The sequence below is a fragment of the Polyodon spathula genome, chromosome 24 (genome assembly GCF_017654505.1).
Source record: "Polyodon spathula isolate WHYD16114869_AA chromosome 24, ASM1765450v1, whole genome shotgun sequence".
Lineage (NCBI taxonomy): Eukaryota > Metazoa > Chordata > Actinopteri > Acipenseriformes > Polyodontidae > Polyodon > Polyodon spathula.
In genome coordinates this window covers 15,563,095-15,586,220 of record NC_054557.1, presented here as the reverse complement: position 1 = coordinate 15,586,220, position 23,126 = coordinate 15,563,095, and the positions used below count along the sequence as shown (strand labels likewise).

At 42.7% G+C, this 23,126-nt stretch overlaps 2 protein-coding genes across 2 annotated transcripts; one reads left to right on the top strand and one right to left on the bottom strand.

The window, feature by feature from the left end:
- Nucleotides 1-3,621: 3,621 nt before the first annotated feature.
- Nucleotides 3,622-13,890, top strand: LOC121298543 (zinc finger protein 710-like; the record flags this gene model as incomplete). The annotated part of the gene is made up of 5 exons (XM_041225669.1): nucleotides 3,622-3,757; nucleotides 6,580-8,057; nucleotides 9,265-9,456; nucleotides 9,792-9,966; nucleotides 10,205-13,890. Coding segments are annotated over 5 exons (2,175 nt in total), but the record flags the coding sequence as incomplete, so codon positions are not given.
- LOC121299083 (isocitrate dehydrogenase [NADP], mitochondrial-like) lies at nucleotides 13,701-21,458 on the bottom strand. Its single transcript, XM_041226599.1, has 11 exons — nucleotides 21,221-21,458; nucleotides 18,293-18,384; nucleotides 17,396-17,561; nucleotides 17,098-17,258; nucleotides 16,582-16,725; nucleotides 16,152-16,288; nucleotides 15,907-16,058; nucleotides 15,693-15,805; nucleotides 14,834-14,931; nucleotides 14,354-14,446; nucleotides 13,701-14,067 (listed from the first exon to the last, which is right to left on the bottom strand). Exons 1-11 carry the CDS (start codon nucleotides 21,333-21,335, stop codon nucleotides 13,980-13,982), a joined length of 1,359 nt encoding a protein of 452 aa, XP_041082533.1. The 5' UTR covers nucleotides 21,336-21,458; the 3' UTR covers nucleotides 13,701-13,979.
- Nucleotides 21,459-23,126: the final 1,668 nt, after the last annotated feature.

Below are 23,126 nucleotides of genomic sequence, written 5' to 3'. Positions count from 1 at the left end.
AACGTGAAGTTCTTTACCTCCTTTGCGCACACTCCTCATTATAATCAAAACAGTCATATTTTCCCCCTGCTCCAGTCCTTTAAGTGCATAATCCTTTATTTACATATACCTATGTGCCCAGATTCCCATTTAAAGTGTATTTTTCAGAACTCTTTTAAAAAAAAAAAAACACCAGTGCTTATAAAGGCCTAAAGGCACCTTGCAGATTACAGAAAGCCCCTGCTTCAGGCTTGTGAAGTTCAACGCTTGAGGTTCAACACTCTTGTGGAGAGACCTCCCCCCACCCCTTGGCCCTCCAGTCCAGAAAACAACACAGATCTGGAAAGAAGTCAAACAGGAGACTGTATTTCCACCTCCGCATTCAGCACTCTGCAAAATGCTTGCTTGATCCATGTACAGTATAATCCTGATCCAGCGATTCTGGAGGCTTAGTTATTCCATCAGCATTTCTAAGTCTATGTCCATCACTGCCATACGAGATCTACGTTTTCACCTTGGGTCTTAGCAAAATACTGCTGGTGATGTTGTTTAAGATTATTTTGGGGCTTCTCAGACTGCCCAGGCCTGGAATGCATGCTGGAAGGTGATATTATTATTATTATTATTATTATTATTATTATTATTATTATTATTATATCTCGCACTTACACTATATCAAGCACTTTTCTGTTTTAACAGTACAGAGCTACAGTATGTACCGGTCTGGGAATGAGAAATGCCCTTCTAGTCTGCAGACCAGTAGTTGAGGAGTCCACTCAAAACAGTTCTTAAAAAAAAAAAAAAAAAAAAAAATTACATATGTATGCCTTTGCCCATTTCTGTTTATTTTTCATAATAAAACACTAAAAGTGTTTAGTCAGTTCTCGTGGGGTAGTCTTTCTATAAAGCTGCTAAGTGCAGAAGGAGTGTATTACACAAGCTGCTAGTACAAGGATGGACCAATGCATAGCAAGGCTGCCACTTTGATGGAAACGCCACAGCACATGGGCGTTGTGATCCCAGGTTCAAAGGCTTCACACGGCATGTTTAAAGGAAAAAGGACTTCCTCTACTGTGACAATTGTGACTGCACAATCTACTACTATATACTGTACTACCCTTCAACAAGTAGAGTATCAATAGGGTAACTCCTAATGCAGATCAACATGTATAAACATGCTTCAGCAGGGAAACAAGTGGAAGTGAAAATGAATGCATTGAAAATGGTCGGTTGGGTTACTGTATGTCTCGGTAGAGAGCACACATGTTTCCAAGTTTGTGTGTGTGTCTGGGTTTCAGTGCATTAGCCTTTCTTCAGATATATATAAGGTGAAAGACATAAAAGAGAAGAGATAAAAACTGGAATTGAGGAGAGTGTAGGAAGAGTATATAAAGAGAGAGAGAGGCAGAGATGAAAGAGATGAGGAAGATAAGAGAAAGGAGAGAGAGAAACAGAGGGGAGATGCTGTATACAGAGCAGAGATGAGTTTCCATGGGAACGGGAAGAAGGTACTGCCAGAGACAAAGCATTCCAGTTTTAAAGAATCTGAAGAAGTGATTCAAGATAAAAGTAGAAATACAGGCTTTCTCATTGCTGATGTCCACCCCTGCTGCCTGTAGTTACTGTAGGTGGTTATTAGTTCAGATACTGTAGTTGGAAAGAGTTGGTAGCAGATAGTCTGTTTCCAGGGGAGAGGGTATTTTTGAGAAAAAGCAAAAGATGCTAAATACTGCTGTAGACTACACTCTGCATTTTATACATGTTTAGAACTGAGAGAAGTGTTGCATGCTGATTTAGACCTGGTACTAAACCAATCCTGGTATTAAATATCACCAGCGCGACAGAACGCTTGGCTTACCTACTGTACTAGTGACAGTCTTCCGAAGGGTTACAAAAGATTGATCCAGTTGTGCAACAGTGGCATTTTTCTAAGATAAAATCTTAACTATTAGAATTTTTTTCCCCACTCACATTTAATTGAGTTGTGGTTTTGAATTTTTTTTCACGTTTACTGTCTCGTTTTAATTCCATTTGTTCTTAAATTGTTCTGCCCCCCCCCCATTGTTGACTGCACCTTTTTCCTCTATCTGCTGGTATTCACTCGCGTTGGGATTTCTGAATCTCTTTGTGCAGTGATGGTTACTCAGGTACATCTCTCTATGTCTGTCTGTGTGGTCTCTCTCACTCTCACGCTCACACACACATTGTATGTGGTTTACAGTACAGGCTTTGATTGTGAATTCTGCATATAGTCATCACACTGATTTGCTGATTGCTAAAAACAGAATTATAACTACAATAGCTCACTGCTTTTTGGACCCTCTACTTTCGAGCTGTCCAACACATTTGTTTCTGTCATGCATACCACATAAAGTAAGCAGTTCAATTTGTCATGTACAGTGTGATGTCTTTTAATTCAAGCGGAGGAGTTTCTTATTTATCAAGCATTCCTGTGTTTTTTGGTTTAATTAGTTCCCGTACTGTAGCTGGTTTTCCTAGAGGAAATGTCAAACCATGAAGGAACTGTTCTGTTTGTTAGTTAGTTTGACTTTGGATTGCATATATAGACAATAACATTTCCAGTACAGTGCAAACTAAATAATCTCCACAATCTCCATCTCTTCCTCTACAGTCTTTCCCAGCTCATCTTTAATATCAGCATGTAAAAAATTTAATAGAGTGCACACAGATAATAAAGAGAATAATTTGTAACCCCAAAAGTGTTCTTCAAACAACCTAATTTATACCTCAGGACTGCCCGTAAGCAAATACAAATTGTGTATTACAGAAAATACAGAATGTCGAATTATTATTGTGGACTCTGTACTAAACATACAGTACAAAGGGGAGCAGGGATGTATCCTAACCCTAACCCTAACCCTAACCACCATCCCTCTCTTTTTGCGTGTCTTTTCTAATTATGTTTTGCTAGTACTGCCTTTCTCCCCATCAGGTGGAAAATTGTGGCTGGAGGCATAATTCAAATCTTAATAAAAATCTCTCCACATTTCTAAGCTATTTCATGGATTTATGTATTCCTAAAATGCCTTTTCCCAGTTCAGTTAATCGAATTGTCCCGTGTTTCCTTGAATGCTCGTTGCATGTGTGGCTGTAAAGAATACTGACTGCAGCTAGCTTGTGTGAAAGATCAGCTAATAGTAGATGATGTTTTTTGTTAAGGTCACCTTAAACGCAAACCCATCAGTTAAATTGAGTGTAATAATTATGAATGCACTTGCTGAAACCGCTGTCTTTTTCTGGTCTTACAGCGCTTCAGCTCGTTAAAGTTCTTATTTTACTGAAGGTTTTAGGTAGACTGTTTCTGCTATTCTACATACAGGAAGGTACGATCTAGTCATGCACGTGCTGTGAGTAATCAACTCACAATCAGGCTGTAGCTGGGCTACCTGTATACCGGCAGCTTCAAGTCTTCAAGTCCCGAGAGAAGTAACTCTTTTTGATATGAGTCATGTTCCCCTTGGAGTTTCATTTCATTTTAGTTTCCTTCTCGCTTCTCTCTTTTTTTAAAGGCGAATAAGTTCTAGAATAAAAAATCTCCTTTTAATCTGCGTAAGAGTTCCCTGGTGCCTGTCATCGTTGTGCAGCTCTTAGTTTTCCAGATGTTTTCTTTCACTTCAGTGACGTCTCTTAATCCTGCTGTACACCCCTGTAGCTTCAAGGGGCTCTTGGTTTCCTCTCCCCATTCACTTGTATTCTGACAGGACTAGGTGGGCTTTACCTGAGTCAGTGTCCTGGAAAACAAAAGGATCAAAAAGAGGTAAGAATGTGAGAGAGAGGTTTCTGAAGTCTTTACACCTATTTTTTTTCTTTACACGAGGGGGGGTTAGTTTCCTAAATTCCACTCTGTCCCCCTCTCTATCTGTGCTCCAGTTAAGAGTTGGAGTGAACAGGTGTTAATATTTGCGGTGGAACATTGCCAGTGTTTTTGTTTTTTCTCACAGTAGTGTGTTATATCCATACCCCTTGTGGTTTCTTCTCTACTTTTCTACCCCTTTCATCTCTGTCTTTGTTTCTTCATTCTCTCTGCTGTCTCTCTCACCCCACCCATTGTATTCTCATTTCTCCACATTTACTCTGCACTTTGATTATATTATTTTTACTACTATGGCCAAATGTTTTGCATCACCATCACCTAGAATTTTAGGATTGAGGTGTGTGTGATTTTATATATATATATATATATATATATATATATATATATATACTGAACTATATATATATATATATATATAATATATTCGACTTTATCAACTTTATTATATCGCAGAAGTCCGCTGGAAGCTGTAATAGTAGTCCAGTATTTCATGATTTTGAAATGCCACGTTTTTCAGTTTTGTTAGTTTTTTAGGTATATGGAACACTACAAAGCTTTATGTAATTCAGAATGGTAAAACGTAACATTATTCAGCAGGTTTCATTCGACTCTACGAAGCAAAATTTGTAAAATGTTACGGGGTGATGGAGAACTTTTGGCTGTAGCTGTACTTTGCTTCGCTAAGACTTAATCTCATATTATATTTAGTCTTGAAATGTTTGGGAGTTAAGGGGTTCATTTTTTCCTTTACTGTCAGTTGCTCACTCCCTCCCTTATTTTTGTTTTCACCCTCATTCTAATTCTGTTCCTATCTCTTCCGCCTCTCTTTCCTTTTCTCCTTCCCCACCATTCCTCCCTCTCTCTTCCCCTCCCTTTCTTCTTTGCTGTCTCCATTTTATTTCCATTTCTCTCTCCCTCCCTCTTGCTTCCCTCCCTTTCTTCTTTGCTGTCTCCCTTTTCTTTCTGTCTCTCTCCCTACCCTCTCTCTTTCTGTCTCTCTCTTCCCCTCCCTTTCTTCTTTGCTGTCTCCCTTTTTCCATCTCTTTCCCTCTGTCTCTTCCCCTCCCTTCTTTGCTGTGTCCCTTTTCTTTCTTTCTCTCTCCCTACCCTCTCCCTTTCTCCCTCTCTTCCCCTCCCTTTCTTCTTTGCTGTCTCCCTTTTCTTTCTATCTCTCTCTTGCTTCCCTGCCCTTTTCTTTCCATCTCTCTCCTCTCTTGCTCTTCCCCTCCCTTTCTTCTTTGCTGTCTCCCTTTTCTTTCCATCTCTCCCTCCCCCTCTCTTTCCCTCCCTTCTTTCACACAATCTCCCGGTCTCCTCTTTTCTTCTCTCCTCTTACATTATCTTCTGCTCTCTCTCTCCCTCCTCCCCCTCTCACTCTTTTCTACCTTCCCTTTTCTTATTTTTTCCTCTGCGCTCTCTCTCTCTCGCTGTCCTTTTCTTTTTACCTGATAAGTCTCTCTTGCTGCACTCCTCTAATATACCTGTTTCTGCTGGCATGCTTTCATTATTTATTTTGTTGTTGTATTGTTTTGCTAAATTATTCTCAATTCTCATTTCTTTGTTTTTACTTTCTGTTCTGCATTGGCAGAATATTTTAAGTGGCAGCAGTACAGAGAGCTAGCTGCACAATGTGCAGTGAGGAAGCCTCCTCCCCCACTGAGTGAAATGGTAGCTTCAAACTTGCCTAGTACAGTATGTGTGGAAGCACATACAGCCCTCCCTAATTATAAAGCACTGGGACCTCCTTCCCTCTTCCAAAAACAAATCATTAGGAACTCGTTTCTATCCTTTCGTGTTGAAGGGGTCTTGCAGCATCATAGAATTTCAGAATGAGGAAATTCAATGGTAAGGGGCAGACTCTTGTACAGTATTATTAGATGGAGAAGGTTATATCACATCTACTTTTTAAAGGGGCAGAACCTAATAGAATACACAATTCTACTGCAGCATGTTCAGAAACACAGGCAACTACAGTATTACTGCTTTCAGGAACAACAATTCAGACGAGTCACGGAGTGTTCTGTATTCTGTCTACGGTTGACCAAACAGGAAGCAGGTTGAGGTTTTTGTCCGGGTTCTGTACTTGTGTTTCAGCATTGCAACGATTTCAGCATTGCAGTAATTCTCTGGGGATCATGCTAGGTTTTAACCCTTCACTATATTACAAACCTTCACTATGTAAGAGTGTTGCGTTCTCTGTCTTATTTACAGATTTCCTGTTGGGCTGTCAGTCGCTGCAGGGAGGCAGAATGCCACATATTGAGCTTTGCTTTCCCATGCTTCTTGTGCAGTTAACATTGACGTCTCATGTCATTTTAAACATATTTGAATAAGTTCATTATTGGTTGTGGCTGTTTACATGAGTCTTGGCTGCATTATTAAATGAACAGGAAGGCATCTGGATTTCTTAAGGAAATTGGCTTCCTGGTTGGACTGGGATTGTATTTTTCATTTTTAGTGAGCAGGAAGGAAGTCCTAACCAGTCTCAGCCTTGTCCTACAGTGCTAATCAAATGTGTTTTCTGTTCTCCGCAAGAGAGACTCGATAGTCACAGAGTCTCTGGATTACTGCTGCTGAGAACCATTTGATATTTATAATATAGCAATAATACACCCACAAGAACGTTTGGGACATCAAACCCGATTTCATAATATGAGGGGGGCTTGAATTTAGTTAGTGTGGAGTGAATGCCTTCTAAATTGAGAGTTGCAAATCTGTCTTATTTTGAGCCTAACCTTTTTTTTTTTTTTCTTTTTGCTTGGAAGACTGTAGGCTGACTAGATGTTACACTAAAGTCATGGAACAGTTGATCAATAGTGGAACTCAGACGGACCCCGTGGTCGTGCTTTCCCTGGCGCAGGCAGCTGTTTTAGGCTTGATTTCTCAGAACGAAGTGTTTGGAGCCACCATAGCGCCCAATGGCTTCTACACCGGAGAACCCAAAGTGTCCCCTCCTCCACAGCAGGAGCAACTGGAATATGGTTTTACTGACCAGCTCATCGGGGCCAATGGAGACTACCTTCCAGAGACAGAGGACGGGGAGCCCCCGGACGCAGAGGAGAGGAGGAAACCCGGCCCGAAAGGGAAAGGGAAAAGAAAGCGGGAGGAGTCCTCGGGGTCTGAAGGTCTGGACTCAGAGGAGGCGAAGCAGGTCAAAACAGAGGGCTGCTCTAAAACAGACAGAAGCCAGAAACCAGCCAGCCCTTGCACTGGGGACAGGATGAAAATGATTAACCTGTGCTGCTTTAAAAGCAATCCTCCACACCTAGTCACTCCTGTAACACGTCACAAGCACAAGCAGAACGGGAACTGCTGTCCCAGCTGCAAGGAGGAGGGTAAAACCAGACGTGATGATGATGCAGAGGAGGAGGAGGAGGAGGAGGAGGAGGAGGAGAAGAATAAGGACCTCTCTGAACCCAGCGAAGAGAGCCAGGACAGCCCTGTTTTGAGCCAGTACTTTGAGCCCAGCGAAGTGGGGTACGAGTCCGGGGAGGCGGCCGGGCCGGAGGGTGAGTTTGATGAGAACAGCCAGAACATGAGCTGGCAGGAACAGACGGACAGTGAGGGAAACGCGCAGCACAGCCGACGGGTGCAGATTGACCGGCTGGACATCAACGTGCAGATTGACGAGTCCTACTGCGTCGACATGGGTGAAGGGCTGAAGCGCTGGAAGTGCCGCATGTGCGAGAAGTCTTACACCTCCAAGTATAACCTGGTCACACACATCCTGGGCCACAGCGGCATCAAGCCCCACGAGTGTCCACACTGTGGCAAGCTCTTCAAGCAGCCCAGCCACCTGCAGACACATCTCCTCACCCACCAGGGCACGCGGCCGCACAAGTGCGACGTCTGCAAAAAGGCCTTCACTCAGACCAGCCACCTCAAGAGGCACATGCTGCAGCACACGGACGTCAAGCCCTACAGCTGCTGCTTCTGCGGGCGCGGCTTCGCCTACCCCAGCGAGCTGAAAGCTCACGAGACGAAACACGAGAACGGGCGCTGCCACGTGTGCGTGGAATGTGGGCTGGACTTCCCCGCACTGAACCAGCTCAAGAGGCACCTGGCCACGCACCAGGGCCCCACCTCCTACGAGTGCTCAGAGTGCAGCAAGTCCTTCCACTACCGCAGCCAGCTGCAGAACCACCTGATGAAGCACCAGAACATCCGGCCGTTCGTCTGCAGCGAGTGCGGCTTGGAGTTCTCCCAGATCCACCACCTGAAACAGCACGCGCTCACACACAAGGTGAGAGGCTGCTTCCAAGGCTCGGCTGCATGTTCCATGTAGTGGAGCTAAAACTGAAATGGTCTACTTTTTGGCCTGTTTGTTTTAATTAAGTTTGGCGCTTAAACAAATTTAGTTACTAAAACCTAGTGCTAGAAATGCATGCTGCATTTTATACATAGCTAATGATGTCTTGCCACCAGACTTTAATAGTGGTAAAAAATTGCTTTATTGAAAATGCTGGTAATTGATTACTGAGAATGCCTGTGTTGTAACACTTCCTTCTTGTGAGATGCTGGAGACCACCTATTTACTGACTGAAATCTCTCATGTCATATTTAGAGATTATCTTGACAAAGTATAAATCCTCCTCTTGCATTGTATGGTCAGTAGCCTGTGTGCCTGCATGGCTGGCTGGGCTGGCATCTGTATCAGAATGCAGTTTGTTAGCGGGTTTGATGCTCCACAGCTGGGGGTCACTGTCCTGCAGTGGCGCGATTGACTGCCCCGCTGGGTGACTGGCTGGCCTGCATATTAAACTGAATGAGGGGCCCAGTCGTTCCCACTTGATCAGTTAATGAAGACGCTGCGTGGGGAAGGATCTGTAGGCCTCACAGAAACTTGGAGGAAGGGAGTGTGAATCAGATTGGTTTCATAATTATCATGAATGCACCGGGAATGTCAAAAGAAAGCTTTGCGTTTATTTTAATTGTTTTATTTTAAGTTCTACATACGACTTTAAAAAAGAAACTTCAAACAGAACTATAAACCTACTGGGATCTCTAAACAAACGGGAGAAAAAAAAAAAGAACACCTGTGTTTACTTTTTCTTGCTAATGAAAATTTAGATTGTGGGAAGCTTCCTCTTTTTTTTGTTTTTAATGTAGTCCCTTCCATTGCTGTTGACTAAGCTTGCTCCCCCTTGTGTCTTGTTAAAGTAATTGCAAGTGCAGATTCAGCACTCTCACACACGATGGAACCGCAGCCATGAGTATTCAAGGGCGGCAGCAGCACTGTTGTTCTGCATTCTAAATCTAGAATGTAACCCTGAGCACATACAGTTCATTAGTGCATTGTGCTGATTTGTTAGACTTCAGTCCAGTAGTGAAGGAATTGTCTGGTTTTAATTTACACTAACCATGATACAGTGCTTCTCTTTCTGTGTGGTGCAATTAACCTGCTTTTTACCTTTTTAAGACATCAGAACATTTGTGCTTTGTTGTTCTAGGGTGTAAAAGAATTCAAATGTGACGTGTGCTCACGAGAGTTCACGCTGTCGGCGAACCTGAAGAGGCACATGCTGATTCACGCCAGCGTGCGCCCCTACCAGTGCCACATCTGCTTTAAAACCTTTGTTCAGAAACAGACGCTCAAGACGCACATGATTGTCCACTTACCTGTCAAACCTTTCAAATGCAAGGTAAGCCTCCTGAGAATGAGATACAGCTCTTAACAACCTGATGCAGTATGTTTGAGAGCTTCAAGAAAGGGTTTGTACCCTAGCACTGACCTCTGTATGACCTTTAAAAGCTGTGTTACTATGATACATGCTAACCAGGTATGAACAGTGTGAAAGAAATCCTACAGAACTAGGGAACACTAGATAGGGGTTGGGATTTAAGGGATCTGAAAATGTATTTATTTATTTTACGTTTTAGCTCTAAACTAGCCGAGCTAAGATCCCTTAAATAGACTAACCTATTATTCTTGTTGTTGTTGTAGTCTAACAATATGTCTATATATATATTTGTATAGGTCTGTGGAAAATCCTTCAACCGAATGTACAACCTCCTGGGCCACATGCACCTCCATGCAGGCAGCAAGCCTTTCAAGTGCCCGTACTGCTCCAGCAAATTCAACCTGAAAGGCAACCTGAGCCGACACATGAAGGTCAAGCATGGCATCGTGGACATATCTCTGGACGGGCAAGGTGATTATTACTGAGGAATCAGATGAACATCCACTGCAGCATGGGGATGATAATGTGTTGCTTGCACAGAAAATAGTATTAAAAAGAACTGCATGTGCCCCTTGCATGTCAGTTTCTGTAACGACGCAAGGTCGGACATGCTTTTAATGAAGTTGTGCTTTCCTGACGAAGAAAATAATGTGTGTGGTGCCTCTAGTGTTGTTAAATGTTTAAAATCCCAGCTGTTTTTACCTTCTAGATCTGGACATGAACAGCTCTGAAAACCCTGACATGGAGGGTCAGGAAGACTATGAGGAAGATAATTCCTATGATTACACTGAATCAGAAACCCCTGACAACACACAAGACATTTCCAAACTGTCTGAGGAGGCCATGAAAGACATGGGGTACTATGACTTTGAGAAGGAGACCGACAGATACCCAATGGCTTGAAGGCTGCGATGCAGTGTTCACTACAGTGATGGGGATGGGAGGTTCAAAGAGCCTGACGGCGCTCGGGGCACTGGATTGGTTGACTGTTGACGGCCCCATCACAGAGCCCTACTGAACTTCCAAGAAGTGCCTGCGGTGAGACATGCTTAACAATGCAGCTGTTCTGCCTCCAGGTCCCACTAGATTGTACTGAAACCAGGTATATACAGTAAGGAAGGCAAACGGTTTCACACCCCAGTTCAATGGGTGCCCAGTGAAACCAGTGACTGTTCAATATTCCTGCAGAAAAGTCCTGGCACTGTCTAGCCATCCCTAGGGGACCTCTGGAAAGAAAAAATAAAAACATTTGGATGCATCTTTTTCTCATGTTTCCAAATGGTCTGAAGTATTATTCGTTGATTGTGGTATAAATAGAACTTGTGGGGGAAAAAGTAGTCTTGCTGATATGTAACAGCCAGGGTCAGAGAAAATAACAAACAACGATTTACAAACCAGTACTGCTAGAAAGTGTATAAAAGCTCCTACAGTGATGGAGGCAAAATAGCCCCCCAACTGTGGGTCACGATACTCTCATTCTAAAATGTAGGATATGGATCCTCAGGTAATAGCCTGCATTGTCCAAGGCAGGGTTGAGGGGTTTACATTGGCTGCTGCATAATTGGAACAGCATCAGTGCAGCTTGAAAAGGTAATACTGTTTAGATGGATTGTTTCCTGCACAGAGAGAGTTGTCAGGTTCACTGTTATTATGACTGTTTTATCAGTCCACTAGATGGCAACCTTTAAGTGCACTGTGCTTCAATTCCGAGTCACTGCTGTTGATGCTTCCCTGTGAAATCCTAGTGTGATTTTATGAACCCAGTCAAACCTCAAACAGGAATCAGCCCTGGGCTTCTAGGGTTTGTTTATTGACACTGTGGTGCCAATAAAAAGATGCTACTATGTGTTAGTGATGGAGGCTGAAAGATAACATGCTGTTGCTGCCTCCACATGGCCAGCTTGGTGGAACATTGGTGAATATGGATTGTCTCCTGAAACCCTTTGTATTCCCTGAATGCCAGGGTTTGAATTGGAGACACCTCCAAAGTGAAGTCCCTTTCGGGCCGTGGGTGATTCTGTAGTCAGGGCAGGGTGATGCACCGAACCCTGGAGTAAAGAATGGGAAAACAACTGAAACAAGACTTAAGGACGCTTTGGCTGTATTGCCTTTTCTCTTTTCTTTTATAAACAGTAGTAGCCCCAGGAAAGGGGGGGCTCCTACGTCCATTACCTCTACACGAGTCTTGGTGAGTTGTTTTTTTTTTTTTCACTTTGTTTTTAAAACAAGCTTCTGCAACAAAAGGAAAAACTTTTTTTGTTTGGTTGTAAATTACTTGAACACTTCATCTGACACTTAGACATCAGGTGCAATTTGAATGATAACTTTTCCAATAAAAGTGTTCTAAAGAGTTAAACTTCCTAATAAATAGTTTTCTGGAAATGTACAGTTCATTTAGGGTATCTTATAGAGGAATGGCTTTTTATTTTTTTCTCTGTTTATAGAGCATGGTTCTACATTTGACAATGCGTTGCTACATACCTGTTTTGCAAAGATACCAATAGAAGTTTCTCAATAAGCTGAAAATGTTGTCTTAACAAAAAAAAAAATTCAATTAATCTTTTGCCCATTAAAATGATTCCTGCTTGTATGGATTGAAGTATAAGCAGTTTAGTGATTGTATTAGTGCTTATTCATGTGTTCAAGTACACTAATCTATATTGTACTTCTATTAGTTCTGTTCAATCTCAGGGCCTTTGTGTGTTCCTTTCATTCATCTGGTCACTGTGGACCAAAGAATTTGACTACTACCAAAAGAAAGACTTGAAGCCAAACAGTGCAGAAAATGACTATTATTCCAGCACCTGGAACGGAGCCTCTTGACGCATTGTACCACATTCTTACAAATCCTGGTTTTCTGATCAAGATGGGAAGACAATTAATGAGCAAAAGTGTGTGAAAGCTTGTCTATGATTCTGACCCAAAATATTGCATCTGACTGCAGTATGAACTAGGATGATTCCTAGAGTTGTTGTAAAATAGCAAAACTACTTATGTACGTTATTGCAACTTTGTGCACCAACTAGGACCAGCATCTGTGAAAACTCCTGCTGTATGTTCGTGTTAAGAGTGAGATACTGTACTGTCCACGGAGTGTGCTGTAGCAGGGCTCCCCTGCCACCAGGAGGAGCTTGCTGAATGCTGTGCTGTGTATTGTGTAGAGCTGCACTACACTGCTTGGCAGTATTAACATGTAAATGCATTTCAGATATTACTTTTAGGCATTAACAAGGATACAGGTGGGGGGCAGATTCCCATGGAGATCTTTCATTATCCATCTCCACCACACTGAAGCATTTAAAAGGCCTCCCTCTCATCTCCGTATAGTTTATAATACTTGAGTTTCCTAAAGAGCATGCCAATAACAAATACACTGGAGATACAAGGACACTAATATGCCCTGTGTTGGGGACTCTCTCCAGTAGCTGACAGAGGTTGAGTTGCTGTTGACTAAACTGAAGTAACGGTGCAGACAATAGAGAAGATATTGCATTTCCTAACCTTCAGTTAAGACACAAATAAAACCTTTTGAAAGGATCAGACCCGTTTTCATTTCTGTTGCATTGGTGTGAATATACTGTACATCTAAAATGTTGTGTACCTGACAAGAATATTGTAAATAATAAATTTATTTACCTTTTAAAAATACTGATCTGTGTAAGTCTAATTTATTACCCACTTAGTTCACTGTGTTTGTAACTTGGCATTGGGCTTGGATAATGGGCCTCTGGAACTTCAAAACTCAAGCAAAATTCTGAGGTAGAGCTTGAAGGAAACTCAGGCAGGCAAACCTGCTCCAGTTTCCACCCCAATAATATGAAGAGTTACTTAAGCTTGCAGAAAATATAGTACTACCTTTTGATGTCTGTACTGAGCAGCTAAGGTTACACTGAAAATAACTTCCAGTTTCATTGTCCAGTAGTTTGCTTTCAAACCCTGAACTGGCATTGTGCCGTTGTTCTGGATTGGGATACCTAACACATTACAGAACTGGTGACTCAGTGTTAAAGTGCTGATGACTTCCTCGCTTATAGCCTTAAATGGGGTCTGTCGCTAGTTTAAAAATCATCTCCATAAAAAAAAAAAAAAAAAAAAAAAAAAAAACACAAGGAGGCCATCCTCAGAATATGCAGACTCTAAAACCCTTCATACAAAAAACGAATGAGACACAAATCACACCCCCTAACTAGCAGAAGTAATAAAAGTGGAGGTTTTACAATGGTTTTTATTGCTTGAAAATGGGAGTTAATCAATTTCAGTAATTTAAATATCTGTATTACAGTGTTCGAGGTGTACTTCACATTACAAAACAGGGACTCGGCGGGGAGAACCAGCAAGACGATTTACCCTGTGACGGTGCACTCACTGACTGCATGTACCTGCTTGTCCAGACTCAAACGTAGTACATTTTCCCTTCAGTTAAAAATGAGGTAAAAAAAATAAAAAGACGTAACTTCATTTCCAGCCTGGCCTTGTTATGGAGTTCACTTCTTGCCCAGAGTTTTGTCAAGGTTGTTCTTAATAGCATCTAGGAAGTCGGTAGTGTTCACATAGTGCTCATTCAATTTGCATCTGTGCAGGGGAAAGATAGATGAATTTAACAGTTAGGAACACAGTATAGTGAAGGTTATTTCAACTAGGAGTGACGTAATTTAGTTACCACTTTTTAAATCTGAATGTAGTGAACATTTACGGTGCTCAATTGTAAGGGCACAGGCAGCAACCCCCACTCCTTTTATTACAGAAATATCATTTCACTTGCAAGCCTCGTTCTCATGGCAAGTGTCCTGAGAGCAGCTCCCAATTACCATGTTGCAAAGGGACACTGCAGCGCAACGCACGACAAACAGACACTTACTTGCTAAGGCCATGGATACAGCCTGCAAGGTCCTTGGTCATTACTCCACTCTCAACAGTTTCAACACACACTTTCTCCAGGAGCTGGGAAAACCTTTCAGTAAAAGAAAGAAAACATGAACGCAACTGTAAATTTGCCATATGGTTTGCTGCAGTCATCTATACTCACCCAACCGACAAAACCTAGTTTAAACACAAGCTGTTGAGGGGTCTGGTCTGCCTGGTCTTTTTCCAAAGTGTCCAACAAGGCAATAGGACCCTGAATATACAAACAAGCAAAAAGCACACAGAAGCAGCACTTCAAGCACACGAGAAAAAGAGTGTAAAGGAGGAAGAGTCGCTTGCAGAGCTAGAACAGTCATCTACAATGAAAGAAAAGAGAGTGTGAGGGAGACACGCATTCAGTTTATTCACACAACAGATCAGGGAACAAGCACATATACACTGCAAACACAGCAGCTCCTTCGGGACAAACTGCTACCTGATCAGATCAGAGTTGCCATCTAGTTTGCCACGGTGTTCCAAGCCCCTGGTCCAGGCAAAAATACTGGCAATGGGATTGGTGCTAGTTGGATTGCCCTGAAATGAAAGCATGCAATATTTCAGACCACATACCGAGCAAAAAGTGATTCTCACACACACATTTTCATTAACTTCTGAAACACAGGATTGTGAACGTAGTAAATGACAATCACATATTTAGGTAGTGTGGATGGGTTATTAGCAAACCACTGTGTAAATTGTTCATGTTTACAAAATGCATCTGCATCTTACTGTGTATCAATTACAAGAACAAGCAGTAGGTTTAACCCACTTGTAATACAAAACTTTTTTTTGACTCCACAGGCCACCTGCAGTGAAAGTTTGGGCCAGTAGGTGACAGTGTTTAATACATGTAGAATACCTCAACGTAGCACCATGACCATGCCACTGCAGTCATAAAGACATTTCCAAATCCTATATAAACCATGGTCGTGTAACCTCAAATCACACCACAATGTAATGGCTCTGGACAGTATGTATTGGAGTACTGTAGCTATAATGGGACATAAGAAAATATAACGGATGGTGAATCCTCCCTTATTCACTGATAGTTCATGAACTAACTATCGCTGCTCATCAGAAGGGCTCCTCCAGTGGGCACTTGCATCAACAGGATCCCTCTCCTCAGCTCTACAGTCCAAGAACAATTAACTGGTTTAAAGTGTCCTGTCCGAGTCACATTCCTTAAACATTTAGGGGGCTGGGTGCAAGAAGTGGTCATTTTCCCCTATTGATTTGGGAAGCAGTCCTTCCAGAGATTCTTTGCCTCTTGCTCTCTCCAGCAGGGTCTCTCTCACCTTCTGGTGCTCTCTGAAGTGGCGGGTCACCGTGCCGTGGGCTGCCTCGGCTTCGATGGTCTTGCCATCGGGACAGACCAGGACAGAGGTCATGAGACCCAGGGAGCCGAACCCTGAAAGGGGGGGAAGAGGAGAGAATATGATAGGGAGAGATATAGATAGATAGATAGATAAAATTAACCCTTTAAACAAGGTACCCTGCCTGCAGCCATACCTTGAGCCAGGATGTCTGACTGCACGTCGCCATCATAGTTCTTACAGGCCCAGACAAAGGCACCTGAGGACTTGAGCACCTGAGCCACCATGTCATCAATGAGACGGTGCTCATACCAGATCTTCAGCTCGTCAAACTGGGGCTTGTAGTGCCTGTGGGAGGGAACGGAGGTCACATCAGGCCACTGCTGTGTCACAGCAACAGGCAGGTTTGAAATGATAGCGCTCGCGGTTTCAGGCTCTTACTTTTCGAAGATGTCCTGGAAGATGTCCTTGAAGCGCCCGTCATAGGCTTTCAGGATGGTGTTCTTGGTGCTCATGTAGAGGGGCCACTTCTTCTGAATGGCATACTGGAAGCAGCTGTGAGCAAAGCCAGTGATGGACTAGGGACAGACAGCAAGCACACAGCCAGGGGAACAGTTGGTTATTTATTTATTTATTTATAGTGAAATAATAATCTGATAAAGAAACTGAAATTTAAAAAAAAACGCATGTATGATCCATTATCTAAACAAGTTATAACATAAGAAATTGAGTCAAGCAGACAAACGTTCAGTACACTGAAGGCGGCACAAGCCAAAACGTCTGCCTGCTTCACTTAGCATCCTAGACGCTCTACCTCAGCTGTGATTGAGAGTTTGGAAGTGATGGGGTGCTACCCTGCCTCCAGTCTCACCTCGTCTGTGTTGTACATGCCCATCCCACAGCCTCCTCCAGGGAAGTCAAACACCTCCCACTCCTGAGCCTTGCTCCCGTCATTGGGGGTGAACACCATGTTGAATTTGCCAGGCTTGTCCACCACGAAGTCTGTCGCTTTGTACTGGAACAAAAAGGAAAGAAGTGTCAAATAAACTAATTGAGAAATCTTAAGATCCGTCAAACATTCTGCATGAACAGCAAGACAAATCTGGGTCGCAGACACAGGAAAAATGGGTTTCTTGTTTTCTTGAAGTGAGTACACAAGGCAGGAGAAGTTTGTGACTTTCCCGGGAGTGGTAGCAGCATGCATTAGGTACATGCAATATGCAATATGAACACCATGAAACTCAAGGTTACTTTTTCTGGCAACTAGTTAAAATTGTCTCCATGTGAAGTGTTCGTGCAACATCTGATCAAATTAGAATGGAGAAATGTGGGCACAAATTGTTGGTATTAATGTCACGTTGAGCAAGTTCCGTTCCAGACAGCCCACCTGATCTCCGAAGGCGTGTCTGCCGATGGTGATGGCTTTTGTCCAGCCAGGAACGAGGCGGGGAATGTTCTTGCAGATGATTGGCTCGCGGAAGACTGTCCCACCCAGGATGTTCCTGATTGTTCCATTTGGGCTTTTCCACATTTTCTTCAGTTTGAACTCTAAATGGAAAAGATATTCGAGGTTTGCATGAACAAATAAATAAATCAATTAAAAAAAACCTCAAAAACACTGCAACAAAAAACACATGCATTGTTCCTGCATGCTGATGGCTGAAACAGACACGAGGTAGACTTACCTTCCACTCTGGCCTCATCAGGAGTGATGGTGGCACATTTAACAGCAACATGGTACTTCTGGGTGGCCAGTGCAGAGTCGATGGTGACTTGATCGTTAGTCTGGTCCCGGTACGGAAGCCCCAGATCGTAATACTTCAGGTCCACAGCCACGTTGGAGAGAATCAGCTGGATGCAAGAAAGAGTCAAGTTTCAAAATCAAGCCACCATGCAATTTACATCCATAATAAAGAATCACAGCTACTAAAAAACACATGCACCGTTTGACTTCTTAGCATCAGTCTCTTAGCAACTCTAACAATACCAATACAATTCACTGCACTCCAGACGACATCAGAATCTAAACTGATTGTGTCCTTTTCACGTCTTGGGCTCCCTTCTGGAAGGGAAAGTACTTGGATACAGGGAAAGTTATTTAATGTGCTCCACTAGACAGCAACAAGGTAGAGCAATCTGCAGCATAGTCACCAGGTGAACAGCCAGTCTTTGTAACAATACGACTTGCACAAGGCAAAGGGACTTGTTTTAAAATGTTGAGACATGCCTGAGATCCTCAGGGCATTTATCAACCAGACTGAACCTGTAGCACAATGTATCCATCACTACTAGACTGCAGCTGAACAGCAATTAGTACTGCAGTTTAAGAACAGGTACAAACTGTAATTACAAAAAGTTGCATTGCAGCTCAAGGCCACACTCCTGTGCAGTTATAACAGAGTTTACTTCAGTAGTCCAATGCTGTGGAACATTGCACACTTCAGTTGCCTTCCAGTGCACAGTCTCCCCATTCACCCCTACACATTAAAGAGCAGGGCTCACCTAATGTACAGGCTCCCCATTCAGCCCTACACACTGAAGAGCAGGGCTCCCCATTCAGCCCTACACACTGAAGAGCTCACCTTCTCTTTGATGAATTCCCAGATGATGCGGGTCATCTCATCACCGTCCATCTCCACCACAGGGTTGGAGACTTTGATGCGCTTGTCAGCATCTGGGAAGCAATAAACAGATTAACAAGAATAAATAAAACTAAATACAGGAGATGTCATTTTCAAGGGCAAGACTGCAGTCCCACGCTACCATTATGTACTGTACATTTAATACAGGTTTAAATTGTTTACACCCACCCACACACACAATGGGGTGAAATCTACAGGAGATCTTTGTACATTACAGAACACAAACCAACCACCTGCGTTAATAAGGTCAGAACATTTACCAGCACACATTGTGTGCAAAATACCACAAACCCTTCAACTGGAGAGGCAAATACAAACCCTTTTCTGTTTTTAAAACGTACCACAAAAAGAAATCACGGTACTCGCAAAACAAAAGCAAGCTGCAGAAACCCAAAGACAGCAAACCCGCTCAGAGTAGCTGTCCGAGATCTTCCAAACTGCCTCCAGTTGATTTTTAGGGAACAACTAAAAGGTCTGCATTTTCTGATCTCAAGGAACGAACAGGAATATATGTAGTTGGTAGTTCTTGGAGAATAAGTGGCCCTAATCCATGAAGGACCTTAAGTTATTACGGCAACTTTAAACACAGAATCATGACAAAAAAAACCCAAACTCCCCTCCCGTCCTAACCATGCTGCATCCATCACTCCTGCACAGTGTATTACATCACATTGGTAAGTGTACGCCCTCAATATACTGCAGAGGTTTGAAATGAAGCCACACATGTAGCCAGGTCTCTGATCAGAACCCCAGATCACATTATAAAGTGACTACAATGCACAAGCAGTCCCACCCCTACAGCAAAACCCTCTGGGTACTCGAGGATACCCTGGCAGCTGCCTGGCTCCTAATCCTTTATCGTTTTTGTTCAAGATAGTTTAAACGTAATCACCCACCTATCTTTAAAATAGCTCCTTTACGTCTGTCACAGCAGTTACTGCTCATATAACTGAAAGTGCTGGCGCCTACAGATCACCTTGCGACTGTAATAAGCTGTTATCCTTTTTTGACTGGCTGTCAGGTTTTTTTTTTTTTTTTTTTTAATTACCTCTTCGGAAATTTCACAAGCAGACAGTACAGTATTTGCATGGCCTGTATTGCTCGTGTCTGTACTGTTTCACATTTAGAGCTCTTAGGAGTGCATGGCCTATCCATTCGCTTCCTCTCCGACAGACTCCTGAACTACTGTAGGTCTGCTTAAGCTGTAGCTCATCTGTGTAAATCTGCCTCATTCAAACCAGCTGTAACCAGTAAGGCACTGTTACTGTGAAGGTCAGACCCACTTTCCAGGTTACTGATAAAGCACTGTGATTTAATACTTGTAATGCAGTTGCATGTAAACATGCTGGAATACAGGAGTACTGCAAGAACAAGTGTCTGAGGAGAGTTCACTAAAACACACACAACTCTACACAGCATGACCTTCACATGACCTATTTACTTACTAAGAGCACAGCTACTGATTGCAATTCAACACCAGCACCTCAATACTGGGAAATAGTCCAAATGCCACAACAGCAACACACACGAACTAATATATATATATATATATATAGATATATATATATATATATATATATATATATATATATATATATATATATATATATATCCTTGATATTTAATTGTACCCCCCCTAACACTCTGAAAGCCTATTTAAACTGTTTTCCCAGGGGACTTTTGGTTGTTTTGACCTTGGCTACTATTAAGACTTAAGAATGCTTTTAAAACAGAAACAATTAAATACATGTTTAATACGCATTTCCATGGGCACAGAAAACAGATTTTAAATGCATCATTCAAACACACTTTTAAGTGGTGACCGGATTAACTAAAGAAGACAGAGCTGTTTGAAATGCTTTTACAATACTGCAATATTAAAGCAGTAAACTCGGAACCGCTCCAGTATTGTGTTTATATCGCACTAATATATGACAATATCACAGCAACGTAATATCAACCGGACCGATGCGTGTCCTTGGCAGCCCTGTCCAAGTGGTCCTGGAATGACACAGTACAGAGAGGACCTCCAAAATGGACCACTGGAAGCAGCAAATAAAAAAGGTGCGCTTTCACATATGGTATTTGTTAACAGTTTGCTGAGGGTTGTTTTGTCGATGTAAGACACGAGTATATAGTGAATACATGGAATAACCCTATCGTTGTTGAGTTATTTTCGAGGGAGTGATGGGGGCGACCGGCTCTTCAGCAAAATGGTTGCTAGCTCAAACCGCGACGAGTTCTACAACAGTGTGCATCGATTTAATTCAAGATCGGCTGTATCCAGAGACCAGTTTCAGAGTACCATGTCCTGGTTTCCATATCGCAAGCTGGTTTTGTAATTCTGTCGACCAGGAATGTCAACTTCGAAGCGATAAACCGGCAAAAAAAAAGTTTCCTAATTTAGACAAAGCCCTGTCCGCCGCTAGTAGCAGCAGCAGCAGACCGCTATGTGGGTTTTTTTTTTTTTTTTTTTTTAACTACTAGGTCATTCAAACAAATCGATCGCTTGTGACGAAAACCTACAATCAAAATAAACAGTCTCTATCCTGGCTGTACAGTCTGCTCTTAAATCTATCACCGGCATATTATCACTATTACAATGAACGGATCGCTTTGATAATTCATAAGAATACTGACATACAAATATCTGGATCAAAACGCTGATGAACAAACAACAAAATGCACAGTGTTATTAACTATAATCAGTTATAAAATACACGCATTACATTAGCAGAGTAATAATTATACGGTGCTTTTTTAAAAATACAGCTTAATTAATCTGCCCAGGGATTTGCTATTGCTAAAAATAGCTGACACCATTACCAAAATGTAACGCAATTAATAAAAGCGAAGTATTTCACTCACAGTTCCGCTGCTGTTGTGGTCGCTGGCGAGCGGCAGGTGCAAGCACAGCCGGGTTTTTAGCAGAAAGCACGGCAGCCGATTTGATTGAGCTGAGGACCTTCAAGTACCCTGCCATGATGAATACAGTTTACAGGCTCGACGCTGCTGTTAAACGGTTACACTCCGGTCGCACAAAGGGCCGACAGAGACTGTGGAGCCGACCAAATATGCAAAGCACCTCCCACCAGACCGTCAGACACGTACACCCGGCTCAGACACACGTCAGCGGCTCAGTTTCGACTGGAAGAAAAGCCGCCTCCAGCGAGCGCTGCATTGTGGTCTGGTATCGACTCCTCAGCGCTGACAGGGGTCGTTGCAGGGCGTCATTCATTTCTATCTTCGGCTGTGGGTAACCCTGCTGGGGGGATTCAAACGACACCCTAGGTCAACTAAATATGAAAAATGACACTGGGTTGTAATTCTACACAAACAGCATGTAACATCACGGCAGGTTTGGCTATGACCTGGTCGCTGTTTTATGTGCTGATTACTAGGACAGACTGTAGTTAGCTGAAGGGCAAGGTTCCAACTGTTCCTGTCACATTCTGTCCTGGGGGGGGGGTCTAATTTTAGACGCAGGCAGGGTTATACTGGGAAGAGGAATGGGAAGAGCTCAGTCATGTGAGGCAGGGAGCAGAGCCAGAAGAAATTCCCTGTGCCTGGCTCACGTCAGTCACCTACAGCCTCAATGTTAAAGGGGCAGACTCATGAAGGTTAAAATGGCAATGCCATAGCAGTCTCATGCACATACAGCACTAGAAACACCAACAGTATGTAGCACACACTAGTAAAGGCCTGGCTGCTTCAGCTCTTTTGCAAATCGCATAGCTTGCATTCTTTTTTTTTTTTTTTTTTTTTAATATAAAAGCAAGATCTGAAAGATTTTGTCAGGAGCTCGGTTGGCAGGTGCTTAAAATAACACATGGTACAGAATAGCCAAGCATTGTAAAGCACAGTGAAAGCATGGTACAGAAGAGGCAGGCATTGTAAAGCACATTGAAAGCATGGTACAGAATAGGCAAGCATTGTAAAGCACAGAGGTATGGTAAAGCATATTTAAAAAAAAAACAATAGCAAACCAGGTAAAGTTTCAATAACGTGAGGAAGGTGACCTTTCCCCCACTTCACGCTGCCTCAGGGACTGGTGCCCTTGCCCCACTGCTAGGAGCTGCTGCTTGACTGTTCTGTGAAATGACTAACTTGCTCCTGGTTTCTGGACCCAGAATACATTTCAGCTGTAGAACAAAATAAAAATTAGCAAACACATTCTAAACATTTAGAACTACTTTTGTTGCTAATGCAACATCCAAAAATATAAAGACAGTAACAACTGTCAAGACCTTTTCCAGCTGACTGGGTGATTAGAAATTGCTATGCCACCTTGAATTTGTGTGACCTGGGGTGTGCGTGTGCTTGTCCATCCCATCATTTTCTGCTCTGCATTTGAAAAACTTTGAATCTTTCACTAAATAGTGCAGACAAATGCCACCTGTGTTTACATCATTTGCATGATCAAAAAGCACAAATCACACAAACACTGTTCTGTACCTTGACCCAGCTGTCTAGTTTAGATGCTAGACGCTTCAGCGTTTCCATTGACCCCTCGTTTGAAGGCTAGTCTAGGACTACACTGGGAGCAGTAAGGTGAACTCTAACTCTGTAGGGTGAGTGAGTGCGTGCTTCAGTATTAATAGGAGGGTGGGCAGGGCTCAAGGATTTCAATGTCAGAGTAAGAACAGTCTGAACAAGCCAGCACCCCGCTTCCATGCACCAGCAACAAGATTTGAAATATTTAACACAGCGTGATCCAGCGCGTTTGCTCTGTAGAGAGATGAAAATTGCAGAACAGGTACGTCCCAGCGTTTCC

What these genes read in the sequence shown, in the direction of transcription:
- LOC121299083 (XM_041226599.1), bottom strand. Translation starts at nt 21,335, where the DNA reads ATGGCAGGGTACTTGAAGGTCCTCAGCTCAATCAAATCGGCTGCCGTG. An exon ending in GACACGCCTTCGGAGATCAG is followed by an intron (nt 16,726 to 17,097) that starts GTGGGCTGTCTG and finishes TTTTTGTTCCAG; the next exon opens with TACAAAGCGACAGACTTCGT. An exon ending in TTCCAGGACATCTTCGAAAA is followed by an intron (nt 16,059 to 16,151) that starts GTAAGAGCCTGA and finishes TCCCTCCCACAG; the next exon opens with GCACTACAAGCCCCAGTTTG.